This window comes from Carlito syrichta, unplaced genomic scaffold (assembly GCF_000164805.1).
Source record: "Carlito syrichta isolate Samal-C Ts95f unplaced genomic scaffold, Tarsius_syrichta-2.0.1 Scaffold304002, whole genome shotgun sequence".
NCBI classification, from domain to species: Eukaryota; Metazoa; Chordata; class Mammalia; order Primates; family Tarsiidae; genus Carlito; species Carlito syrichta.
Genome location: NW_007248098.1, coordinates 451,116 through 478,198, shown reverse-complemented (window position 1 = coordinate 478,198; position 27,083 = coordinate 451,116). Strand labels below are relative to the sequence as shown.

The window sequence follows — 27,083 nt, the reverse complement described above, 5'->3', positions numbered from 1 at the left end:
GAGATAGGATCTCAAAGAGAGCTTTGAAATCTTTGAACTCGAGACTTTATTTTTTGAGTCGGGGTCTTACTCTGTTTGCCAGGCTAGAGTGCAGTGGTTTTACTGTAGTGATTTTACTGTAGAGACGAGATCTCACCTAGTTGCCATGGCTGGTCTCGAACCCCTGGACTCAGGTAATGTTCTGCCTCTGCCACACAAAATGTTGGGATTATAGGCATAAGACACCACCGCCTGGCTGTCCTTGAGACCTTAAGGAAGGATGAGGTAAGAATGGATGTAGGTACAGGTCTGCTTGTTGGGAGGAAGCAGGAAGTTGATGGTTGGCTCTACCTGGTGATCTCAATTTTATTCAAGTAGGAAGTGAAATCATCTCCTTAGAGTTAGAGAGGGGGCTTAGGGAGAGCACTGAGGAGGTTGGTAAAAATTAAGAACTGCTGCATACCGGGTGCGGTGGCTGAAGCCTGTAATCCCAGCACTTTGGAAGGCTGAGGCAAGAGGACTGCCTGAGCCCAGGGGTTCAAAACCAACCCGGGCAACTTGGCGAGACCTCGTCTCTACAATAAATTTTTAAAAATTAGCTGGGCATGGTAGCGCACACCTGTAGTTCCAGCTACTTGGAAGACTGAGGCAGAAGGATTGCCGGATCCCAGCAGATCGACACTAGGGTGGCCATGAGTGTGCCATGGCACTCCAGTCTGGGCAACAGAGTGAGATTCCAACTCAAAAAAAAAAAGAAAGAAAGAAAGGTAGCCATTTATGTTTGAAATTATTCAGATCTTTGCAATCTAGAAAACTAAATTAAACTAAGCACTTGGTTCTTCTGTGGCTCCTTCTCATGTAAACTTTTGAAAGCATGGTCTTCACTTCCTTACTTCCCTTTTACACCTCACTTTCTCCAATCTGACATCCTCTCCTAGTGTGCAATTAAAATTCCTCTTGGTAAATTTGCCATATTAATTTGCTAGGGCAGCCATAACAAAGTACCACAAACTAAATGACTTCAGCAACAGAAATTTAGTGTCCCAAAGTTCTACAAGCCAGAAACTCAAGGGTGTCAGCAGGTTTAGTTCCCTTTGAGGGCTATAAGGAAAGAATCAGTTCCAGGCATCTCTGCATGGCTTGAAGGTAGCTGTCTTCTCCTTGTGTCTTTCTACAACTTCTAGAGTTCACTTCTGTCTCTGAGTCCCAAGTTTCATCTCTTTATGAGGACACTAGTCATATTGGATTAAGGCCCACCCTAATGAACTCACTTTAACTTTGATGACCCGGTCTCTAAGTAAGATTACATTCTGAGGTTCTGGGTGTTAGGACTCTACATCACTTTTTGAGGGGATGTTGGGGGGGCAGGGGAGTGGACACATTGAACCTGTAACACTTACCTCCTGATTATCCAGTCTGGAAACTTTCCCATCTCTTTTTTATCATGTGTCTGCCTGTATTTGGTACTACTGGTTCCTCACCCATCCGTGAAATGTCCTCCTCTGACATGTTACACCCATCTCTTTTACTTCCATCTTGTTTAATTCCTTCTGCTCTATAGACTTGTTTCATCTCTCTGCTCTTAATTGTTGAAGTTGCCCTGAATTCAATTTTTGGTTCACTATTCTGATACCTGTCAAGGTTTCAACTACTTATATTCAAGTGACTCTCAGTCATCTCCCGTCCTGATTTTTCCCTGGGTTTCAGGCTGCCTGGCCTCAGTCACCTGCGTTCATCCTCTCCAAAGCTAAACTAGGCCCCCTTCTCCCCTTCCCATCAAATCCTACTCCTCTTCTTGTTTTATTTATCTCAGTGGAACCCAGGCACCCAAGACAGAAACCCAGGTCTCCCTCACCCTCTCTGTCCTTTAGTGCTCATATACAAATAATCATTTAAATCCTTATAATGTTTCTTCCTGATTATTTCTAGAGTCTATGCTCTCCCTTCCATCTGTCCTACCACTATTTTGTTTCATCCCATACCGTCTCATCTAGGCTATTAGTACAGCCTCCTAATTGCTTGCTTCACCTAGTTGTGCCTAAGATATTCTCCCTGACCGTGGCCTGAGAAATTTAGGTAAAATGTGTACCTCTGTGTCACTTTACGATTAAAAATCTACCTCCTTCTCAGAAGGAAAGATCCAGGATTCCTGGAATGACATGGAAAGCCAAAGGTGACTGGAGCCCTTGCTTGCTACACAGTCCTCCATTCCCTGCCTTCCTATGCATCCTCTTCCAATACTGAAAACTACAAGTGGTATTCCCAACACACCACCTTGCCTCATTTCTCTTTGTTTTATCTCTTGTAGTTTCCAGTGGCTCAGATCCCTTCAGTTCCCTTTAACTTGGCTATCTCTTCCTCAGCCTCTAAAACTCTATTGAAGTCTTGCCTTCTCCCTGCAAGAACCTCCTCTGACCTGGTGGGTTACACACTGTCTGCAGAGCACCCGCCTGTATCATAGCACTTAACATATTACATGTGTCAGCCCCACTAAGCTGGAAGCTCCTTTAAGGCAGAAACCAATTTCTCGTCTTTTTTATTTTTTTTATTTTTTTTTTAAGTCAGAGTCTCATTCTGTCACCCAGGCTGGAGTGCAGAGGCACGTTTACAGCCACTGCAGCCTCAGCCTGCTGGGCTCTGGCGATCCTTCCACCTCAGCCTTCCAAGTAGCTGGAACTATAGACATGTGCCACCATGCTCAGCTAAGTTTTTGATTTATTGTAGAAACAAGGTCTCACCAAGTTGCCCAAGACTGGTCTCAAACCCCTGGGCTCAGGCAGTTCTGTTCTCTCACTTTGGCCTCCCAAAGTGCTGGGATTACAGGCTTGAGCCACCACACCCAACCTTGCTTTCTCATCTTTTTATTTTCATACCCAGCACAACACTTGAACCATATTAAACAACAACAGATATTTGTTGATTTTGAATAAATTTAACTACACTGTAACACCAAGGCAATACTACCTCCTAAACAGGCTACAGATGGGGAGAAAATTTCCAATGTCTTCTGGTTTGCATCCAGCCACTAGCATGATGCCTGCCAGCAGGGAGAAGATTTCAAAATTTAGAAACCATATTACCTTGCTTTGAGGGGAAATACTGAATTGTTAAAATGGAGAGAAAGAGAAACCACAATACCCTCCTCTATCTTTTCTCCCCTGTAATTTTAATCCCTTTAATTTAGTCTTTAGTTTAACTGGCGAGATGCATGTACAGTCCTGCTTCCCAATCTATATCCTCGATCTGTAAGTCTTTGTTAGTCCTTAGATCCATGTCCACTAATAGCCCCCACGTTCCTGCTTCTACCCAAGCATGCCCTAGGGTGAAAGTTGGGGATCTCAGTGTCGGGTATAGGTCTGGAGTGAGGGAGCCTTTAACTCTGCTATCCTGATGACCTGTTTGTCAGGATCTCTTCAGTAGATTAGCAACATCAACATGATGTATCCCAAACACTCATGCCAGGGGAGCAGGCACATGTGCTCCTCTCTGAATGAGGGAGGAGTCTCAACTAGGCAGTTGCACCCAAACCCAGAAGAGTAAGAACAGAGAGCCCCATTTGACAAAACACAAATTTTTTTCCTGCATAGTATAACCATGTACCTCACCACTTTTTCTTTGCCAAGATATATGACACTGAAGTAAATAGATTCAGTGAGTTGAACCCGAGTAACATAAAAAGCAGATTAGGCCCAACCTCTAGAAAGTAAGCATAGAGACCGTATAGAATCTTTTTATAGTTTTTCGCACAAGAAGTGTCAAGAAAGCATTGGATGTTTTCAAGTTAGATTAATTCCAGCCAAAATTGTTGAAGTGAGAAGTTCCTCCAATGCTGTTCATATATCACTAGTGTTCACTATTTATTCTGCTGTATCTCCAAGATTCCATCTTTAACTGGGTGACTGATGATTACCATTGGAGATTCACTTTAATTTTCTGTTTAGTTGAGTTTCATTTCATAGAGAAACTAATTTGTAAGTACGTGTAATACCACAGGCTATACCTGATCTCATAATACTAAAACCTGACAGCACGCTGTATCTGCCTGTATCTGAAGCTGACTTACCTACAGGTACAAGTCTGGAGCATAATATTAAGACCTGGAAATACACTATTCCAAGCAGTTCATTTTAGTGAAAGAGCTACCTTTTTTTTTGTTTTAGTTAGTTTTGTTTCCCATTAGCAACACTAGAGTTGAAATAAAAGAAAAAATAATGTTTTTAACTTCCATCCAAGTAAAGACAAGGGAGAAATTTCATACATGTTCTGTAAACGCTGCCCTATCAGGCCTCTGGAATTTAGCCTCTATGCCCAACCAGTATTTTCTTTGCTTCCCCTGTGCCACTTTTGCATAGGTAGGACCACCAAGTCCCTTTGAAGAGCTGCCCATCTACCTGTTTGTGACCACTTTACTTTCTTAGCTCATTCTTACATGCAACAAGGAACATTCAAGAAGGAAAAGCATCCAAGCTGTATTTATTTTGATGTTGTATCAGCCTGAGATAAGATCTTCTAGTTCCCTGGATGAAATAGATTGTGGGGTATCTCACATGAAGGTTGAACCGCTTTCTTTTTCTCCAAAGGACTTCATGGTTTTGTCATTTAACTGTTTTCTTTGAAGTAGGTTCCCAGACTATTAAAAAAGACCTAGATTTCCAAACCATATGTAAGTGATTGTAGGCTCCTCTGTACCTTTCCAGATAGTACAGTTTCTCCCATGTTATATCTAATGACAAATGGCCACAAGAAACAGATGTGTTCTTTCTACCTTGAGAGCATCACTGCAGGGGTACAATTTGCAGTCAGGTTGCTCTCTTTGTTCTGAATCAGTACTTACTAGTGTGCCATTTTTGAGTGTTTAATGATTTTTTTTTTTATGTGTCTTGGTTTCCAACTAGATTGCAAGTTCTTTGGAGGCAAGAGCTATGTTCTGTTTTTAATTTTGCTCTAGGTTCAGGAAGCTTGTGCATCACCTCATGCCACCGAAGTTACTGAAGGATTTCTAAGAGCTCATCTTAATAATCACAGCTATGTTGAGAGCCTTTTTGGATACCTTTCTGCATATTATGAGGTTGAATGGCCTTTAGACATGAGTTTAAAATGTACAATGTCAGACTTGGAAGTACACTGTTGCAGTAAATTCAACTTTTCCCAAAAACAAGTCCCCTGTAGGCTTGGAAACTCACAAAGAATTTGAAAGAGTTTTCAGCTTCTCTGAACGTGTTTTTTTTTTCCTTGTTTACATAATTTAAGAATTATCTTTGAGTACTAAACTGTCTATTAGATACTGTTCTCTTTTTTCATAGTACCTCAACAGCTGCTCCATAACATCAGTTTCTACATAGAATGCTGATGATCATTATCAGTAGAACCAGATGAAAAACAAAAAATATTGCCAGGCAGGGGTCAGTCGAGTGAGCCTCCACTTTAATGTTTAAATAATGTAGGCTCATTGCTAGGCAGACATAACATTTCATAAATACAGTCGGAAGATTGTTTATTTAATGATGCAAGTTGTTTAGCTGGCATAAGCAAAATTATCCAGGATGGTGCCTGTCAGAGTTCTTGGATTCTTGCATGGCTGGCAGATTGCCCGTGACACTGGAGCCAAGTATGGAAAAGAAACTCACGTTAGACACAATCCCCAAAAGATACTTTCGAAAATGAACAAACTGAACAGTGAACTCATCTTAACCGTGACACTCTTAAGAAAGTCTCTAGGTGGCTAAGTGAAAGGAGGTCAGCTCTGCGCACGAATTGTCACTTCTGCACCACCTGCCAACACATTCTTTTCGTACCTAGGTGATATGGCGGGGTTTCCGTATGCCAGCTATGCTCCACCCTGGCTTGGGGCTTGATGCATAATGTAGTATGTTTATAGTTCTGTTAAAATCTAATATACCACATCACAATTTTATTGCAGTTCACTTTATGAAATGCTCTTTAAAAAATCTTGGGTTTTCATGTCTGGGGCTACTTTTTTTTAGGGGGAGGGGAATCTCACTCTGGAGCCCGGTTTGGAATACAGTGGCACCATCACGGCTCACTGCAGCCTCCATCATCTGGGACCAGGCAATCCTCTCAACTCAGCCTCCTGAGTAGAGATGAGGATTCATTATGTGCCTAGGCTGGTCTCAAACTCCTGGGCTTAAGCAATCCTTAGCCTCCCAAAGTACTGGGATTACAGGCATGAGTCACTGTGGCTGGCCTGATGTTACTACATTTTTAAAAAGGCTTTATCGTTTCTTATAGAATATGCTTCTTAAATGTACATTATGGTTTGTTGAAAAAAAAGAATTGCTTATAAGGTCTTTTGTCCTATCTTTCCCCACCCAGTGCCTTTTTCCCTGATATGTTGGAGCATTGTTCTTCATTTGGATTTGCCTTGGTTTTGATTGCTGGCTGGTTTATACTAAGTCAGATTTGCTTGGAAGGTCCCTAATCAGGGTAAAGAACCCATGGCTTCTTTGTGAGACAATCTTAGAGGTTTTCAATAACTAGTGAATTCTTGCTTAATGAAAATTCCTTTATGGGGAGTTACTGTGATGGCAATTTTCCACACAGTGAATGTTAGAAACAAAATATGGGACATTTTAGTTATCTAGAACCAATGTCCAAATTAGGAGACATGCTCCAGGCAAAAACACTGAAACACATGATTACAATTTACGGATTTGTCTCAAAATGCTCTTCCGGTACCTTCCTGGAAGAGAGTGCAGACTCCAAGAAGACTCATGCATATGGCATGCGAGCTGGAACTCTCTAAGAGCAACTCTGGCACCCTCTTGCCCAGCCACACCCATGCTCCCCATTATAACCTTCCAAGGACAAAGGCCAACTATGTATTCAATCAGTGCTGCAGCAGACAATGTGATCCCCCATCTCCCTTTTTCTGGACCATGACATTAATGGAACCCGAATTAAGTCCCTGTGTGCTAAGGGCAGGGAGTTTTTGGTGTGTGTATGTGTGTTTTTTGTTGTTGTTTTTTTAATGTCTAGTCACTGGGTATGGGAATACCTGTTAGCCTTTCAGTGTTGCACTGGTATCATCCTGCTGCATTGCTCAAAGCTTCATCAGTGTCATGCGGGAGCGCCAATAAAGTGCATATGTGTCTGCTGGCAGACTTCCTCGAAGACTTCAGCTTGTTTTACATCTGCTTTCTGTGTTACTCTGACTTTTCAGATTGAGTATGTGCCCAACGAGGCTTGAAAACCACTCTTACTCATATTTCATAACTTTCTGTTTACAGTGATTTTATTAGGGCATTGTCCTATGCCAGGTGGCAGGAAAGGTAATATGCAAGGGGAAAATTACAATTCTAGTAAAAGACTGGGAGATCTTTTGAAGGTTTTTATTGCCCATTTTGTTCCCTCAATATTTCTCTTAAGCATTGTTACTCTGTAAAGGCAGAAAATGTGGGTAGCAAATAAAGAAATACCCAAAGACATGTGCAAATGCCCTAGTACCTTCAGAATGATGCAGTCACACCTCCTTTACCCAATCCTGTCTTCTTTATCCAGTATGTAATACAGATGTGGATCTAAATGTACATATTGTTTGATGGACTCTTCAAGGACTACACTCTTAGGAGGAATTCTTGCCCTGAGAGCAAAAGTGTGGAACACTACTGGGTGGCCAATAATGTGAGGGCTATCTCAAAGATACAAAACTCAAAATTCATTCTCTACGAAGGAGGGGAGATCCAGTTTTTAAAGGGTGACAAGGGACCACAGCCAGAGATGTGCCAGTGCTTTGAGTGCCACTTCAGTCTTAGGGTGGGGCTGCCTTCTGGCATTTATCACCATCATCGATCTCACCCAGCCTATAGCAGCCTCACAAGTCAGCATTTGACACCCTTTCAGTACCAGGTTCTGCCAGCGAGGAACAATAAATAGTGGAGTAAGATTTTATTGAAGCACAAGGATCTTGGGTAGAAGATGTGGGTGTTACTGTGTTAACAGTTTTCTAAAAGGCATTTGCCAGTAACTTCATCCTTAGCTATAACTTAAACATTCTTCATTCTCTGAGAAGCCAAGGCAGCAACTCTAGCCAGCTCTTTAAGTCTCTCAGAATCCAATCTCATGGATAGCAGGCCAGTCCCTAAAAGGGTTTATAACTTCTGGACCAGAAATGGTCCTCTCCTGAGAATTTTTCTTAATTTGAAAGCAAGAGGCGGAACCATAATTCGAAAATTTGAGCTCCCCCTGTTGTTATAGTAGTAAAAAGAATAGCTAGTATTCATTGATCTGTTCTGAGCACTTTGTATGTTAATTGTAGTAATCCTTTGAAGTAGATACTATTATTGTCCCCATTTCACTGATTAGGAAACCAGCACATCGAATAACTTGCTTGGTTTCACTAGCTAGTAAATAGCAAAGCAGGATTTTTAACCCATGGATACTAATCTTGAGCCAGTATTCTAACCACCATCCAATACAGCCACCAATATAGAAGTTGGCACTGGGATTAAAAAGACAAATAAGACGCACACATAGATGTTCACACAGTATTAGTTACAATAAGGAACTGTGCATGATGCCTTTTCCAATAGAACACTATGTACCATCAAACAAGGGGGTAGGGAAGGGTCTACAATATAAATGGTAAAAGAAAATGTGAAAAATGAATGTATTCACATAGATTTTAAAACGCAGTAAATACAGAATATTGAAATATTTCTCTTGGGGTGATAGGGGGTATTAAGTTTTTGTTTTCTACTTAATATAACTTTGATATTATTAAATCATTATTTTATGGACACACAGCCCTTCGCTGGTTGGGAAGTGAAGTGTGAGAAGATCCCAATAAGAAAATGCAAATCCAGCAGAGGCAAAGCTAACATGTGCATATATTGGAAACATTACTGTCTACTCCAGCTTGTTGGGTGGTGGAAACACTGCTTAAGGGACGAGAAAGGAGGAGAAGCCACAGCCTAATGAAACAGTCATAAGAATGAAGGAGTGTCCCTAGGACCACAGAAGTCAGGTAGAAACAGAGGAGCAAAAAATAGATACGCATAAAAAATAGATACTGTTTTTTGGACCCTTAGGTTGAAATTTGTTGAAAGAAGAGCCTCAGAGAGTTTCTTCACTGTTGTTAGTTCAAGAATTTTGAAAGTAGCCAACATTATCAGAAAGAAAACTAATTACAGTTGCTGAGTGAACTGATTTTCACAACTAATAGAGATGCTTCTATTAAGGGCAGTTTACATTTTACAGAATGTTGATTAGGGTTAAATACTGCATAAGTAGAAAAATGGGAGTTTGGAAGTAGCAGTTTCTGTCAGCTGTTACTGTTGCAGTATCTGATGGGAAAAGCATGGAGAAGACCTCATTTAGAACACACTGAGGAAAAAGGTCCATTCTGTTACAAACTGTGGAGAGCATGGAGTCCTCTCAGCCCTTTGATGAGGTTAGTGAGGACTTGCGGGAGATACAAATCATGAGCTATACTGCTTACTCAAAACCGGCATTCTAGAAGAGATTTTGGAGTTTGATATCAAGGGGAAAATGTCTAAGTCCAAATCACTGTGGAGTTGAACTTTGGAAAACAGGTAAAAGAGCATGCTGGTGGAGATAGGGAGTGAGTCTGCATGAGTATTGTCTATAGGGCTCATGTTGTCTTAGGAGGGATTGTTAGTACCACAAAATCAGGCATTTGTAAAGATCATCCACTCTTAAAGCTCTGTTGAAGGCACATTGGAGGATCTAGTAATGCAGTTACCTTAGATAGCTCTTAAGAGATTCCAGAAAATATTAGATCAGTGCGTGGGTGGGTTTGTAGTGTTACCAGGGTTTTTGTTTTGTTTTGTTTTTTAATAGAGACGAGCCCCAGACTAATCTTGAACTCCTGGGCTCAAACAATCCTCTTGCCTCAGCCCCACAAAGTGCTAGGATTACAGGAATGAGCCACCATGGCCCTACTGCCCAGGGATTTTAGCAGATCTTCAAGGTAACGCTATAGTTGTGAAGCTTTTGGAGGTTCATGGTCCTATTGGTTCTGATGAACAAGAAAATAACTTTTCTGAATTGAGTAATGAAGACGAGAATATGCCCTGAGAAATATCACAAGACATCTGAGGCACGTCCCTTACAAACCCAAAAAATCACAACTAAGTTTAGGGGAAATTAGGCCTGGGGTACTCCTCATGTTTGGCAAAATCAACTGATTTAGTTTATATAGGTTTTTATAGCACTTTAATGAAGAAACATACCTTAAATCATAAATATTTGTCAGGATTCTGCAATTTTTGTTTTGCAGAAAAAGGTAAAAAGTTGCTCATCTAGAAAAGTGATCAGGGCCGGGCTCGGTGGCTCAGCCTGTAATCCCGTGCCTTTGGGAGCTGAGGTGAATGGATTGCCTGAGCCCGCGGGATCAAGACCCGCCTGGGCAGGCGAGACCTCATGTCTACAATAAATCAAAAAATCAGCCGGGCGTGGTAGCGCGCACCTGTAGTTCCAGCTACTTGGAAAGCTGAGGCGGAAGGATCACCGGAGCCCAGCAGGTCAAGGCTGCGGTGTCCGGGAGCGGCCACTGCACTCCAGTTTGGGTGACAGAGTGAGACTCCAACTCAAAAAGAAAAGTGACCATGTAGAACACTGTCACATGAGACTTGTTTTAAGGTTAATATACCCAAATTTAGCTATCGCTCATAGTCATGATTGGTATTTGTGGCACTTTTTTGCATGCCTGTCGTCTAATGTAACCCTTGTTTTAAAAGAAAAAGAAATAGGAAATAATCAAGGAGGCCGGTTAAAGGGTCTGTTCTGTAGAACAAGCAGATGTCACATAGGATCTCCCTGTTCTTCAACCTGGAACCTGTGTATTAGGCTCTAAAAGGCAAGCTAGGGACTTACCCCCGGTTTGTTAGAAGCCACAGGAGATGCCACATGAAGACCTCTCATTTTGTAACTAACTCACACGCACTTAAAAATAAGTGGGTCGTGACACAAATCTGGGTGTTTTGTTTTTCTACCCCAAAATCTAACTGTAATAATCTAACCCTTACTCAGCATTATAGTAAAAGCCATGTAAGTATCAATTACAGTAAATTAGGTCCTTTTTGCCACCTAAATAACCTGGATATTTCTTAATCTTCACATAATTTGCTTTTCTGGAGCACATGGACCATCCTTATAATAAATGCAACATTGAGAACTTATAAAGAGAAACTCTTCCCTATAGTGTCATTCAAGTAAATGGAACAACAATTGTAAAAGAAATACAGCTGTTTCTGCATCAGTATTTTGCTTCTGGGTAGTATTTTATTAAAAACAAACATCTCCTAAAACAGTGCTCTGTACCATAAATGACTAAATGAGTTTTCATGATAGTGGGTACATCTCTTCCCTATTAAACCATAAGCCTCAAGAAGGCAAGGTCTCCATTTTACCCACCACTGTATCCCTAGCTTTTGTGAATCTGGTACATAATAGACATACAATAAAAATTTTGACTGATAAATAGACCAGAGATAATTTTAATAGAGGAGGGAAACTGTTATTATTTTATATTGCTTCACATGAATACTGGGGCACTCCTGTTCCCCTGAAACAGAGACAGCAACTATCTTAAAAAAAGAAAAGAAAAGAAAAAAAAAATGTCATTTCTATAGGTAGTAATTCTTAAAATAAGAAACTTGTTTTCCTAAGATACAGGACACCTGTCAGTTTATAAACTATTTCAACCACTTACCTTTGTGCTTTTAGAGGGGGAAGAAATAGCTTAATGACAGCACAAAGTCATGTAGTAAATATAATTTGTTTTTGAAAGATTCAGCTACATCCTGTTCCATTTGTTTCATTTTAAATGTTCTATTTGCCAACATGTCATCACCTACTTGATGTTTACTTCATCATTATACATTTTTAGCAGCCCTTATTGTTGCCTGGGACTTTTTCTTTGGCAGGTCAGAGTCTAGATGAATGAAAATGTATTAGAAGCACCTTGTCCACAGATAGAGACACTTGGCCATTCAGCAGATGTTGAGGCACCAGGATCTTGCTACCTATCTGCTTTTGTTCACACTTGCCTGCTCAGGTTGCCTGAGGTGAACTTCGAGAATGAGTTCAGCCCAGTTGCCTACTTTCTCTGAGAGAGGGAATGTTCAGTTTGCATCAAAGAGTTCAAGCCTCTTTAGGAAGTTAAATTTCAGTCTAGGAACTAGTTTTTATAAACGCTCTACATAAAAATGCCCCTTCACAGCAAAGACCCCCTAATTGCCAACAACACAGAATTCATTACCCTCCCTCTTGCCCTACGGGATTATGCAGAGGCAAAAATCTTACAACCTCAAATGTTATTTCAGTGAATGTCTGATGCTATAGGTCTGATGAGATCTTTTCTCTGCCAGAATTCTCTCTTTGTCCTTAAATGTCAAGATGAGGCATTCCCCAGCACATCAGCTCCTTCTAGGGGTTTGTATATGTGTGTGTACTTATACATAGACCTGGGAGATTGAGGGGAATTTTAGTACTAGAATTTTAAGCACCTTTTTTTGGTTGCCTACAAAGGTGATGATGCCTAGTAACTTAGGGAAATGACAAGTGTAAAATAAGTCTTTTTTTTTTTTGAGTTGGAGTCTCATTCTGTTGCCCAGGTTGAAATACAGTGGCACGCTCACGGCTACCATAACCTCAACCTGCTGGGCTCAGGCGATTCTTCCACCTCAGCCTTCCAAGTAGCTGGAACTACAGGTGTGCCCTACCACATCTGTATAATTTTTTGATACAATGTAAAGACGAGGTCCCACCAAGTTGCCCAGGCTGGTCTCAAACCCCTGGGCTCAGGCCATCCTCCCACCTTGGCCTCCCAGAGTGCTGGGATTACGGCTTGAGCCACTGCGCCCAGCCATAAAATAAGTCTACTTTCAGAAGGTTGGCCCCTTTTCCCCCTCCTTCCACTTGGGTGCTGTTTTCTCTCAGCCCTAGTTTCTCTGTGTTCCTTCATTTAATAGCCCAGTTGTAGAATTAAAAGTATTATCAGATCACCAGTGATTAAAAAGCTCTCTTGCCTCATTGCTTCGGTTGATTAACCATCTGTGATTGTTGGTGAAGAGAGAAATTTCCAAGTCAACACCTTTTTTGAAACAACAAATAGTCCATCTGCATCTGGATTTGGCCCCAGTCTGTCTCCCATCACAGTTTGCCTTAAGTGGAAGTTATTTCCTTGTTCAGGAAGGAGGGGGGAATGGGGGAAGAGTTGGAGTCAGAAGGTAAATAAAGGGCCCCTTTGTAAATGGTATGGCCAGGGCTCACTGATATTCTCACCAGACACCAAACATTTTTGCTCTTGTCCCTTGCACCCATAGTACAGATGCCATTCAGAAGTAAGTTCACAACCCAACCCACCCCTCCGGAGCGGTTCACACGAGGGAGAAAAGAAAGGAGAGCCAAACAACAGCCCAGACAGCTCACCAAGAAAGAATTACAGTTGGGTTTTTTTGTTTGTTTTGTTGGCAGAGAAGTGTTGAGAGACACTGTTGCTTCCACCCTGTCATTAGTGGGTGGGTAATAGTGATATAAAATAAGAGATGAATTAGGATAATAAGAGGCAAAGGAGAAAGGAGTAAATTTTCCACAAGTAATAGTTTTCTCTTCATGGTTATTTAACTTTGAAACAACTTGAAAGTAGTAATCATCGTTCCTCAGTAGACAAAGGACAGAATGTGGGGACCAGACAGGAAGGTGTGATTGCCTTTATTACATTAACTAGAAACATACAGAAAAATGCACAACTTTCGGGAATATGCTGCTATTTCCATTATAGAAAAGCAAAGAAAACAAAAAGTTTCTCATGGCCTATTGTGCTGTTTCTTTTTTGTTTTTTCCTTCCTGAATTCTAATGAATATATATTCCTTAAAATCTACTGTACATGTTCTGCTGTTCCATATTTGCCTCTTGAGATTTTCTTTGGATCATTTTATGAAGTGGTTATAGCAACACCCAGTGGGATAATTGAAGGCACAAAAAAAACTTTTAAATAGGACGGGCAAGTATTTTCAGCTTTCTCATAACTATCTTCACTGCTGCATCCCAAAAGTGAATGATACCTATTTATATCCATTCATTGATTCAACCAAGATATAGTAAGTGCCAGCCACTTAGGCACTGGACACAATGATGGACCTAACAAAGTCTCCACTCCCCCATGGGAAACAGACACTGAGAAGTAACCACACTCACAGATAGTTACAAATGCTGTGAATAACATTGCCATGTGAGGTATATAAAGGGGCTTGTTTTCTACTGAGAGAAGTGAAGGTCTCTCTGAGGAGTTGCATTGAGACGCTCTAGGAGCCTTTAAGTTGGGGAAAGGAGAAAAGGCATAATCCTATTTACATTGAAGGCAATTTGAGTGACTATATAGAGGTGGAACTGGAGAGAGCCCAAAATAGAAAGTGTCTCTGCACTTAAAGAAGCACAGAAGTGAATCAGAAGATTGCTTCCATAGAATGGTTCTTTAAATGTTTTCATTACACTTTGGTTTGGAAATAATAACTAGTGTATTATTTTGTACTGTGATTTTCATCAGTGGGTAATTTTATAAGCGTCTACTGAGTAGACTTTTGCCTTAATGTGTTCTATGAATTCTCTTACAGCACTCACACTACTCCTATTAAAAAAGAAATTCATTTGCATTTTGTCATTTGCACACACATGTAATTGTGGTTTCATTTTCTCTTTCCCTGTTTACTCAGCTCCTACAGAACCTTTATTGTGTAAGTTTGCAGATGGAGGACAGAAGAAGAGACAGAACCCAAACAAATATATCCCTAATGGAAGACCATGGCATAGAGAAGGAGAGGTGAGACTTGTAAGTCCTTTCTTGAAACTTCAGTGGGTATGTGTAATCATGAAAGCTCACATGGAAAGTTCTACAAAAGACATCTTGACTTGGCTGCCACATTTATGAAATAGGTGCCAGGATTAAACCTCCCTGCTGGTACATTATAATTCAAGTGATGTCAAGTTGAAACTCCTTTCAGTGTATGTGGTGCTGAGAGAGTCTCCAGATGGATAGGTAGATAGATGCTGGACAACTGTGTTCACTTACCAGCTGCTCATAAAGTAAAAGAACATTCCTAATTATTAGAACAAATGCACAAGTGTTTTGGGGTTTTTTTATGTCATTGTTTTTTAGAGGAGTTTACATTTCTAATATTTAGAAATTATCCTAGGTAACATTTTAAAAAATAAATAGTATATTTATTTATAAATAAATATTTTTAAAATGAGGTGACTTTTTTGCCTCATTCTTTTGAAGAGTTGTTTCAAATTCATAATAAAATTTCTCAATTTCTTGATAAAATTATGGGACTCCATTTCTCCATATTTATTTTCTATGAATTTGTTTTTTTAATTTTAAAGGTGTGGGGTATAATTCAGGATTAGGCATACAAGTGGTCATCATATAAGTAAAGTGTGGTCTTCCCTTTGGTTCCCACTTTGCCTGGTTTGAGATCGGGTTCCCTTATTGATGTTATGTGCCCCCCCTCCCCCACATTTTAAAAATAATAATCATAATAACCTACTGGTTCAAGAATGGAGAAAATGTTCTAGATTTGCACTGTCCAGTGATAGCCACTAGCCTACATGTGACTATCCTGAGCACATAGGTAGTACTCTGGAGAGATTGAGTTTTTCATGTAATTTTAAATAGCTGCATGTAGCTAATGGCTACCGTATGGGACAGTACAGGTCTAGAGCTTAATTCTCATATTCAGTTTATAGTTATGTTTGACAAACAGAAACTCCCAATTTTATCAAATGTAACTTAACACTGTTTTATGTTGCCATGACTCTAAGAAATGGAATTTTTAAATTGTACCTTTCTAAATGAATGTTTATATTTCTCTCTCTTTCCCATAGGCTGGAATGACACTTACTTATGACCCAACTACAGCTGCTATACAGAACGGGTATGTCATTAAGATAAATACATAATGGCTTGAGGGAGAATGTGAAGGTAGAAAATATCAGACATTTGTTCCATGAATTATTCTATGTAAAGGATGACTTAATAAAGGCTTTTGTGTTTGTTCTAGATTTTATCCTTCACCATACAGTATTGCTACAAACCGAATGATCACTCAAACTTCTATTACACCCTATATTGCATCTCCTGTATCTGCCTACCAGGTTTGTATCTTTAGGATTCATCAACAGTGTGACAACTTGCGGATCATGAATCTCTGCTACATTTTTTGTGTGTGTCTTAAAATTGTGAGCATTTATAACGAAATTTAAGTCAAATGTTATACAGCTTGAATACCCAATTTGAGAAGCTGCCTTTTATTTGGCAGAGTGATTCACTTTTATGTATAGGTGGATATAAACAAAAAGAAATGGTTGTCAGTGGCCAGTATTTAGAATGGTAGCATTTTAGAACTGAGATGAACCCAAACACTTTCTTCACTAATGAGCTTTGCTTTTGGACACTATGTGTCCCAAAAATGGAAACCTAATATAATTGCCATAAGGTAATATACAGACTAGGTATGTACCCTTGCTTTTGTTTATGCATCAGCAGGAAATGATAAAAGAGAAAGTAAACGTGCTAATACACAAAGATGTGTCTCTATTAGGCAGCATTAATAAGCAATGCAGATGACACTTGAGGGGGGAAAAAAGGAGGTGACTTTCTGTTGAGGTTGTTTGCAAGGAGGCTTTACCTTAAAATGAATTCCTAATGTAGAAACAAAAACCCATTAAGCACCTTGCTACAACACTGATTTGATTTTCCTGTGGGGTTAGTTCCTCTCCTCCATGAACCCAGTGGTGAACATGCATTTCTCCTCCCATATCAGAGTCCCTCTCACCTTCCTTGGTCCAGACAGGAACATTATACTAGAGTTCACTTCTGTGGGAGTAGAGTTCTCTTTTGTTGCCTGTTGGGATCCTGTGTAACTAAACTCAAATTTTGTGTATTCTTGTTTTTAACATAATAGATTTAGATGTTATAGTCCTGATTTCTGGGGTTAGGGGACTGCAGTGTAATCCAATAATTGTGATATTTTACTTTTGTAAGCCTCAGTTTCCTCATCTTTAAATGGGGATAATAATAGTTTCTATTTCATAGGCTTGAAAGAGTTACAAAGTTAAATGAGACTATCTGTAAAGAACTCAGCACAGTACCTGGCATATCATTAGCACTCAGTAAATGTTAGCTGTGATTATTATCATCATCATTAATATGCAGGATTAGCTAACTGATATAATAAGAGTCTCTTAATTATAACTTTTTAAGCAATGCATTGGTTAACATAAGCAATATCTTAAAGCTGATTCCACCTAAAAACATTAAAATGGCTTTGAATAACTAAGAAGTGATTAGATGCACTAACGCTGAAGTTTTAAAGAATCACTCACAGCCTCCCTCAGCTTTTAGGTTCTCTTATCCTCTTTTCCCTGAGTTGTCACTCATTTTCTTTTCTTTATTCTCTCTGGGTTGTTATGCTACTTACTCTGGTGCTTCAGTCTGCTGGGCAGAGTATTCACTCATTGCCTCTTTAATTGTTTTGGACTCAGGATTTCTGCCTTCTCCTTGCCTGTATTAGCTCAGTGAGATCTACTTTAGTACATTTCCTTAGTAAACAATTCCTGTGTCTGATATTAAAAGGTTGTCTTCATCCTTAACAATCTGAACTTGGAAACCTCTGTCATTTACATGTCACTAAAGATAGAGCAAGTGTAAGCTTATTCTCAGGCAAATGAAAGATTGTGCATATTAATTTAAATTTATGTTGCTATAAATATCATAGCTGTAGAAAGGATCACTTCACTGCCTCTTTTTCCCTCTTTAATATAAAAGCAATGTGCATTTTGGCCACAGAATCATTTCAGTGAGTAAAGAAATTAGGAGACCATTGTGTCCTAACTGAAGACAACACATTATTTCAAATGCCTGATTTCCTCCCTTGGACATTCTGTATTTCGCTAAGATACGTGTCAGTTTCTTTCCATTTGCCTAACACTCTAAAACTGATTCTTAACCTTGTAAGTTCAGGGACCCAGTAGGGTCAGTGGATAAGCTTTAAATGATCTGTGGTCCCTTAAGTCATTTGCAAAATGTTGCTTGTGTGTGCAGTTAGTTGGGGGGAAAGGTCTGTTTCTTTCATCCGGTTTTCAAAGGAATCTATGACGCTAAAGCGGTAAAGCGTTTGTAGAACATACATTATTATTCCCATTTTATAATTAGGGAAAATTGAAATAAAAATTGGCAGCAACTGATTTGCTGCTTAAGAAAGAAAATTGGATTAGATGTCAATAGCTCCCTTACTGCTATACGCTATTAGATTAAGACCACTGAAGCATATAACAAATGGGGGCATCTGGCCCAAACTCGGGTCCGCAGGGAGCTGCTGGTTTGGCCATGGTTTACGCAGTGAGGGCCTGCACTTGTGTTGGAGTTGGCCTTCCCCACTAAACCACCATAAGCGTATGCAATTGGATTTGAGAAATTGGCATCTTCACGAAACCACCAATATCCCAGTGTGGGAAAGGCTGCAGTCCAGATAACTGAAATGTTAACAAGGCAGAAGTACTTAACTTTGGTCTGCCTTAGGTGGCAAAGGAAACCAGAGAAAACAAGTATCGGGGCTCTGCTATCAAGGTAAATCACAATACATTCTTCCCCCATGACTCTTCCCCATGTCCTCTCTGTAGAACCTCTGAAGTTAACAATAGGGGATAAAATACAGGAGGGTTTTATTGTTAAGATCTAGAAACTGAAACTTATTTTAAAATTACATAGACTCTGGAAAGCTCCGGGCATCAAGAAACAGACTAATATGTTTTTCTCCTGAGTGGCGGACTACGTGTGCTTTCTTTCCAGCCGCAAAACCTGACTCTCACGTCTTACTTCTCAACTCAGAGGGTCTACTGTGTGATGCCCTTTTGACTGTACATGTCAAAATATAGTTACTGAAGTTTAATATCCTAAATCTGAATTTCAAATTTTTATTTTCCACACTAACTAGAAATTGTTGACCACCGTACATGATTTCTGAAACCTAATGTCCTGGGTATCAATGAGATTGAATTTTATTGTTTTTATTAAATAAGCACATACTTTAAGGGCTAGTTTCTGATAAGATGTGCTGGAATTAATCCTTATTCATCTGTATTTCTAAGGTGTACCTAGTTCATACCTTAATTGTAACACTTTTCACTAATTTATTTGAGTTGTTTACATGTTTATCTCCCTTTCATAGAAAGTGAACCTCTTGTGGGTGGGACCCATGTCTTATTTGCCTTTTTCTCCTTGGTGCCTCTGATACTCAATAAATACTTCTTGAGTGGGCAAATAGAAATTGTTTATAAATAATCATTTCATCCCATTCAGAGTGACCAGTTTGGCAAGAACTCTAACTGCCTTAATCTTTTTAATCATTGATAGCATTGTTTCCTTATCTTCTTTCTGTAGATTTTTAACATGATTAAAAAGAGTTTTAGAGAAATAGGTAAGCATTACAAGGGAAATCAATATTTCTTTCAAAATCCTCCCTTTTCTAGGTGCAAAGTCCTTCATGGATGCAACCTCAACCATATATCCTACAGCACCCCGTAAGTTTTTCATCTGAATGGCTTTGTATTTTATAAGTAAACTGTGTGTATGCTATCTGGATTAAAATCATTTGCCAAAGGTGGTATAAGATTGGAGAATTTTTAAGCATGGAATATGAGACGTACAATTCCTTATAAAATTTCCATTCTCCATTGTTGTAAAACCAACTAGTAATAGACATCAAGTTTTCCTTTGTAAAATACATCTTGTTTGAGACAGAGCATCATTTTCACTCACAGTAGTTCTACAGTATTCAGTTGAGTGGTTAAATTTTTAACATTACTTGGGATGAAACAGCTCTCATTTTTTTATAATCTAATGCAAATGTAAAGTTCAAAACTGAGATGAAGATTTTCATCAGTGTTACTTAGCCTGTCTGAAAATGTTAAACACTAAAGTAGTAATGCATTCTTTGGAAGTAACAAATATGATTTCTTAGTGACATGAGCATTTGTTGTTCATATATATATATATATATATTATATATATATTAAAAAAACCTTTTTTTTTTTTGAGTTGAAGTCTTACTTTGTCACCCAAACTGGAGTTCAGTGGCATGACCATGGCTTCCTGCAGTTCTCCTGCCTCTGCCTCCCAATTAGGTAGGACTACAGGCACATACCACCATGCCCAGCTAATTTTGTTTCTTTTTTTTTGTTTTTTTTTTTGTAGAGGCAAGATCACTATATTGCCCAGGCTGGTCTTGAATTCCTGGGCTTAAGCATCCTCCTGCCTCAGCCTCCCAAAGTGCTGGGATTACAGGTGTGAACCACCACACCCAGCTCATTTTTTTAATTGAATGAGTTGTATTTCACTTTATTATATAGTGTAAGTAATGTGCTTTTGAAAGATACATAAAATCCAGTTTGTTGATCTAAAACAAGGGTTTAAAAAATTGAAAAACATCCGGGCTCGGTGGCTCAGCCTGTAATCCCACGCCTTTGGGAGGCTGAGGTGAGTGGATTTGCCTGAGCCCACGAGTTCGAGACCCGCCCAGGCCACTTGGTGAGACCTCATCTCTACCATAAATCAAAAATTAGCCGGGTATGGTAGTGCACGCCTGTAGTTCCAGCTACTTGGAAGGCTGAGGCAGAAGGATCACCAGAGCCCAGCAGGTCGAGGCTGTGGTGGCTGGGAGCGGCCACTGCACTCCAGTCTGGGCGACAGAGTGAGACTTCAACTCAAAAAAAAAAAAAAAAAGAATTTTGGCTTACACAATCAAGGTACCACAATTAAACCATTAAAAATGATGATAATGACAGCTATACAGTAAGTTAGGTAAATGCTTATGATAGAATGCTGTGTTAAAAACAAACCCAGGGTATGAAATTGTTGATGTACTCTAATTGCAACTATGTAGAAATGTGCAGAGGCTGGAACCTGGCAGTCACACCCTGACATTGCTAACAGTGGTTGTGTTAGACTGGCTGGGCTAAGGGAGATTGTTTTTTCTCTCCTTTCTGTTTTCTTGAATATATTTAATTTGATGTTTAACACCAACATATTTTCAAGAGAAATAAAATAATCTGGAATTGGATTATTAGTTACATCTCAATTGACTTCCCTCCCTGGCACCAAAATATAGCTGCAAGTTCTAAGAAACACTGAAAAAAAAAATGTGTTCTTGATCCTAACAACCTAATCTTGAACCAAATTGTTATCTGCATAAAACACTGTTAAATAAAATACGATGTTGATCATATTTAATATAACATTGTTTTGTGACTATAGACATCAACTGTCTTTTCTTTTTTTAAAGTCTTTTTTTTTTTTTTTTGAGTTGGAGTCTCACTCTGTCACCCAGACTGGAGTGCAGTGGCTGCTCCCTGCCACCGCAGCCTCGACCTGCTGGGCTCTGGCGATCCTTCCGCCTCAGCCTGTAGCTGGAACTACAGGCGCTCACTACCACGCCCGGCTGATTTTTTTATTTATTGTAGAGATGAGGTCTCGCCTGCCCAGGCGGGTCTCAAACGCGCGGGCTCAGGCAATCCACTCACCTCAGCCTCCCAAAGGCGCGGGATTACAGGCTGAGCCACTTTTTTTAAGAAAGCATTTTGTAACCCTAGGCAGCCCATGATGACCATGGTTTGCATTTCCTGCCAGAGCTCCTCCTGCTGGACTGGCTTGCTTCACAGTTATGTAAAATGAAGGGAAAGGGAGAGTTGCTTAATATGGGGATTTTTGTGAAGTGAGTGCCAAGATATAATTTCCCCTAATGCTCCTACAAAACTCTCAGGAAGAGCAACCTAGAAGAAGATTTTTCTGAATCTGTTTATGATACCATTTGTGAGATTGAGGGAGGTTGTTTTTACTTCATATTCCTCAACCAACTAAGGCATTTTCTTTGCAAAAAGTAATTACAGAATCTTAACTGTCTCACTCAGTTTGTCCTGTTTTGCTCTTGTCGCCAACTCCCCAGGGTGCCGTGTTAACTCCCTCCATGGAGCACACCATGTCACTACAGCCTGCATCTATGATCAGCCCGCTGGCCCAGCAGATGAGTCATCTGTCACTAGGCAGCACCGGAACAGTAGGTGGCAAATTAATATCATGTGTCCTGTAAACAGGGGAAATTAATGTGCAGCCTGTATCTTCCCTATCAAACGACAGTCTCTATGATGATGATTATGTCTGATCCCCTTGCTTCCCCCCACATTGTCTTCCAAAAAGCACATACTCAGATATTTCTTGATTAATGGGCTAACTGAAAGTCTATTCTGTGGGTATCTCTCCTTTACCAGAATATAGCATCCACCCATGACCACTGCTAGCCTTTATAACTAGTGTCATTCTTGACACTGTGGCAGTGTCATGAAGCAAAAGATGAAGGTAACAAGGAGATAAAGACAGGACATTTTTCCATGGAATTTGAGAGCATTGATCATGATCTTAGTATTGACTTATTTCAACAAAGTACAGGGAACTCTGTTGGGTAATGAAGTTGAGCTGGCACCAGATCAGTCAGTTTGGTATGCTTAACATTGAGATGGTAAAGACTTTTAATTCAGCCCATATCTCCGTTGACTTGAAAGAACCAAGGGTGGTACACTTTTCCCTCACATAGTCAAAACTAGCAGCAGCCTCTTGTGAAGGTCATTCCATGACCGCACACACCCAGTGGGAATTGTCAGTGTCAGAAAATAGGGCTCTGTTGGCAACCTGTTAAAGGTCAAAGAAGTCATTGACCCCTTGGGTCTCCACCTGTAAAACAATACAAGGTACTAGTTGAGGAAGCTTCTAGAAAATAATGAGGTACTCTGAGGAGGGATCTTCTAAAATAACACATTCATGATATTGAATTATTGAGGGTGACAAATGTTTTGATCCTCATCCATGTGCTTCTGTGTTAGCAAATCCAAAGAAACATGGGCTTTTTAGTTTGACAAAATCAAAAGATAGAAAACATTCACTTTGCCTTCTGTGTGACATTTTTATATGCACTGATTAGGCTTCGAGGTAGCCCATTTATGTTTCTTTTAAGCTTCCACATATTTTATATACATCTCACAATTCCCCCACGTCCTCCAAATTTGCAGGGTGACCACTGCCCACTCTGATCTCAGTCTTCTTTTCAGTACATGCCTGCAACGTCAGCTATGCAAGGAGCCTATTTGCCACAGTATGCACACATGCAGACGACAGCGGTTCCTGTTGAGGTGAGTACAGACCATTCAGAGGTCATTCTGGTAATGGGTAGTTTCAGAAATGAGTAAATCAGATAGAACTCAAAGAAAATCTACAAATGTCAAACATTTGTATAAAGAATTGTGTTAAGCGGGGGAGTACACATGTGAAGTGTTATTTTCAACTATAAAATAATAATTATCTCTATACAAACTGGGATAACAGCACCCAGGCCATGCCCCCAGACTCCCAGAAGTATCTTCCAAGCTTGTAGCTCATTTCATACTCCTGCAAGACTCTGTCTTGTCTTCTGTAAAATGATATTAAAAGCATGCTAAGAAAAATCTGGAGTTTGCAATCCTGATACTAAAGATTGTATCAATAATAATAATGACAAAAAGAAATCAGTTATAATTAAGATACTTAATGGAAGAGAAAAAACTGATGTTTCAAAACTGTAAGAAAGAGATAGCTCTTAGTTCCTGTTATGGAAGATATTGGCATAGTATGGAAGAAATATCCATTTCTTTTTGAATTATGGTTTGAATTTGGATTGTAGTTGGGCAAGAAGCATAGCATTTTCCTGCAGAGTACCCTTAAAATTTCAAGGAAATTTATCAATCCAGTTGATCCCACTCACTAGAAAGATCTCAAAGGAAAGATCCAGAAAGGATCCAGAAAAGATCTAGAAAAATCCAGAAAAGGATCATAGGACGGTGACTTGTTATTTATTATTTTGCTTATGTTTGTGCAATTATTGACAACCAAAATTACCAAAACCCACACTTCCTTATCTACAATTCTGAAACCCCCCAAAAAATCTGAAAATAAATTTACCTTTGTAATTTTACTTTAACAAAAAACCTGACCTATGGCAAAACCCAGCTTGAACTGAGATGAGACAAAATCTTTATCCCACTTTCTGTATTTATTTATGGATTTTAGTGTAAAACTATTAATATGCTTATCAGGTATAGCCCTAGACCCTGCTGGGGATCCTATATGATATATAGCAACCCTGGACCCTACTAGGAGTTATGAATGTGATACCATATTCAGATTCTAAAATCTGAAAATAGTGAATTCCAAATCTATCTGGTTCCTGGAGATAAGAAAATGTGAGATTTGTTGGGTAAATTATAGTTTGATAAGAATAGACAAGTCATAAACTTTTTTTGAATTAGAAGAGGTTCTAGCTGGGCTCGGTGGCTCAGCCTGTAATCCCACGCTTTGGGAGGCTGAGGTGAGTGGATTGCCTGAGCCCACAGGTTCGAGACCCGCCTAGGCAACTTGGCAAGACCTCATCTCCACAATAAATCAAAAATTAGCCGGGCGTGGTAGCGTGCGCCTGTAGTTCCAGCTACTTGGAAGGCTGAGGCGGAAGGATCGCTGGAGCCCAGCAGGTCGAGGCTGCGGTGGCTGGGAGCAGCCACTGCGCTCCAGTCTGGGTGACAGAGTGAGACTCCAACTCAAAAAAAAAAAAAGAAGAGGTTCTTTGGGTCTATCAAACTTGTCAGCTACTTAGAGAAATGATTAACCTTGAAAGCTCTACATGACATTAAGAAATTGACCTTAATGAGTGCTTGTTTTTAAGGTGAATGTTGTTGACTCAGTCGGGCCTAAGTAGCAGAGTTTGGGTTTTATTGCTGACATGTCTCATCTGTTCTGCTTTGTTGTAGGAAGCAAGTGGTCAGCAACAGGTGGCTGTAGAGACGTCTAATGACCATTCTCCATATACCTTTCAACCCAATAAGTAACTGTGAGGTATGAGGGAAAAGTCTCCATAACTGTAGGACTCAAATCAAGCAAAGTCTATGTTGTTGTTTTTAATCAAAATGGTGGTTGGGCTGACTCAGATTTTTGTCATACTGCTTTAATCGTGGCCAAGACATCCAATCTTGTTGAAATGTTTAAATCAGTGATTTTGTGAATTTACAGATTAATCGTTCTGTCCAAATAGAACAGTACCTTATATTGAAATCAAATGTGGCCAGGCTCGGTGGCTCAGTCTGTAATCCCAGCACTTTGGGAGGCCAAGGCAAGTGGATTGCCTGAGCCCGTGGGTTCGAGACCAGCCTGGGCAACTTGGCTAGACCTCGTTTCTACAATAAATAAAAAATTAGCCAGGCGTGGTAGCATGCACCTATGGTTCCAGCCACTTGGAAGGCTGAGGCGGAAGGATCGCTGGAGCCCAGCAGGTTGAGGCTGTGGTGGCCGGGAGTGTGCCACTACACTCCAGTCTGGGCAACAGAGTGAGACTCCAACTCAAAAAAAAAAAAAAAAAAATCAAATTTAAAATTTACTTTCCCCCCTAAAAAAAAAAAAAAAACCCTGTAACATCAGAGAATACCAGCTACCAAAATTGTCCTGTAAGTATCCTATATTATATTACTTTAATACTCATAAATTGGAGGATATATAGTCTGAGGTGTTTCTTAATCTAGCAAAAGATTAATAATATCTTGACCATGAATCTAGATTAATGTCAATATCCTTAGGTTGAAAGATTGTATTCTCAGCTCTCACTTGAACAACAATCTCAAAACTTTTCACTTTACCATGCAGATTACAGTAAAATAGAATTTAAGACACCCAGGTTTCTGGATTGCTGTGGTGATAATAGACATCATAAAGTCACCCTCGTCTTTAGAGACCCACATGAATTTGGTTCTGGGTCCCTTGGAGAAGAAAGTATTTTGCAAGTCCAGAATATGAAAGGCAGACTTAAGGGGTTGAAAGTGACCATCATTTCCAGAGTTTGCACTTGTCCGTCTGCCACCAGTGATGAGCACAGCCTTTTCCAAACACACCTCTCTTGAAAACAAGAAAGAAGTTACAAAGTTCTGTGATGTGTGATACCAAATCTACAAAAATATTGTCTTATTTTTCTCTTCCAGATGTACAGAAGGGTGTTCTTACGTGAAGAAGGGTGTGAAGGCTGAACAATCATGGATTTTTCTGATCAATTGTGCTTTAGGAAATTATTGACAGTTTTGCACAGGTTCTTGAAAACGTTATTTATAATGAAATCAACTAAAACTATTTTTGCTATAAGTTCTATAAGGTGCATAAAACCCTTAAATTCATCTAGTAGCTGTTCCCCTGAACAGGTTTATTTTAGTAAAAAACAAAAAAACAAAAAACAAAAGATTTTTATCAAATGTTATGATGCAAAAAAAAAAAAAAAAAAAACAAAAAGAAAAGGAAAAAAAAAGAAAACTTCAACTTTCTGGGTATGCACAAAGACCATGAAGACTTATCCGAGTGCATGACCGGATTTTTGTGGTTTTGTTCATTTTGTGTTTAATTCGTGTTTTTTTTTTCAGCTGTATGAAATGGGCTTTCTGAAGTTTAAATAGTCCGACTTCACCCATGGTGTTCTGTGCTTGCAGTGCGAGTGTTGCTGTAATTCAGTGTTGCCGTCAGTGTCTCTTTCTTAGCTTTCTGTTTTTCTTTCAACGTAGTGTGAAGTGTCTTATCCTTTTCTATGAATTCCAATTTGCCTTAACTCTTTTGATGCTGTAGCTGTTCAGTAAAAGTTAGTTCAAACTAATGATGTAGAATGCTTTGACCAAATGAGCTGGTCTATTATGCCTTGTAAAACAGCAGCATAGGGCTTTTAAAAGGTAGTCAATAAAAGTTGCTGAAATTTTGGCTTTTTTAAATATGTAGTAGGTGTTTTTAATGATTTTTCACATAATGTGTAAGGTAATGAAATGCAAGAAGGGAAAAAATGTTTTGTGTGAAACACATTTTCTGACTGGGGAACTTTTAATAGGGTAAATTGTTTGTAAGGCTGTACGCCAAGTTTCCTCTGATAGTTTGACTGATTTAGGATATCTGCTGTATGATGCAATGTAAAGTCTTTTTTGCCTTTTTTCAGGAAAAAAAAAAAACTAACTTGATGTTCTAGAT

At 39.5% G+C, this 27,083-nt stretch overlaps 1 protein-coding gene across 3 annotated transcripts in view; it reads left to right on the top strand.

Annotated features, from left to right (window-relative positions):
* RBMS1 (RNA binding motif single stranded interacting protein 1) overlaps positions 1 to 27,083 on the top strand; it is a 232,681-nt gene that overhangs the window by 203,998 nt on the left and 1,600 nt on the right. The window contains exons 7-15 of one of the 3 annotated variants that reach the window (XM_021713046.1): positions 14,677 to 14,792; positions 15,848 to 15,897; positions 16,024 to 16,117; positions 18,543 to 18,590; positions 19,493 to 19,543; positions 21,964 to 22,074; positions 23,120 to 23,200; positions 24,848 to 24,932; positions 26,066 to 27,083. The exon at positions 26,066 to 27,083 is cut by the window's right edge and continues 1,600 nt beyond it. In XM_021713046.1, the coding sequence (XP_021568721.1) occupies positions 14,677 to 14,792; positions 15,848 to 15,897; positions 16,024 to 16,117; positions 18,543 to 18,590; positions 19,493 to 19,543; positions 21,964 to 22,074; positions 23,120 to 23,200; positions 24,848 to 24,925 (629 nt within the window). In that variant the 3' untranslated portion in view covers positions 24,926 to 24,932; positions 26,066 to 27,083. The remainder of the gene's footprint in view (positions 1 to 14,676; positions 14,793 to 15,847; positions 15,898 to 16,023; positions 16,118 to 18,542; positions 18,591 to 19,492; positions 19,544 to 21,963; positions 22,075 to 23,119; positions 23,201 to 24,847; positions 24,933 to 26,065) is intronic. The other 2 variants (XM_008059359.1, XM_008059358.1) reach the window with 2 other exon arrangements.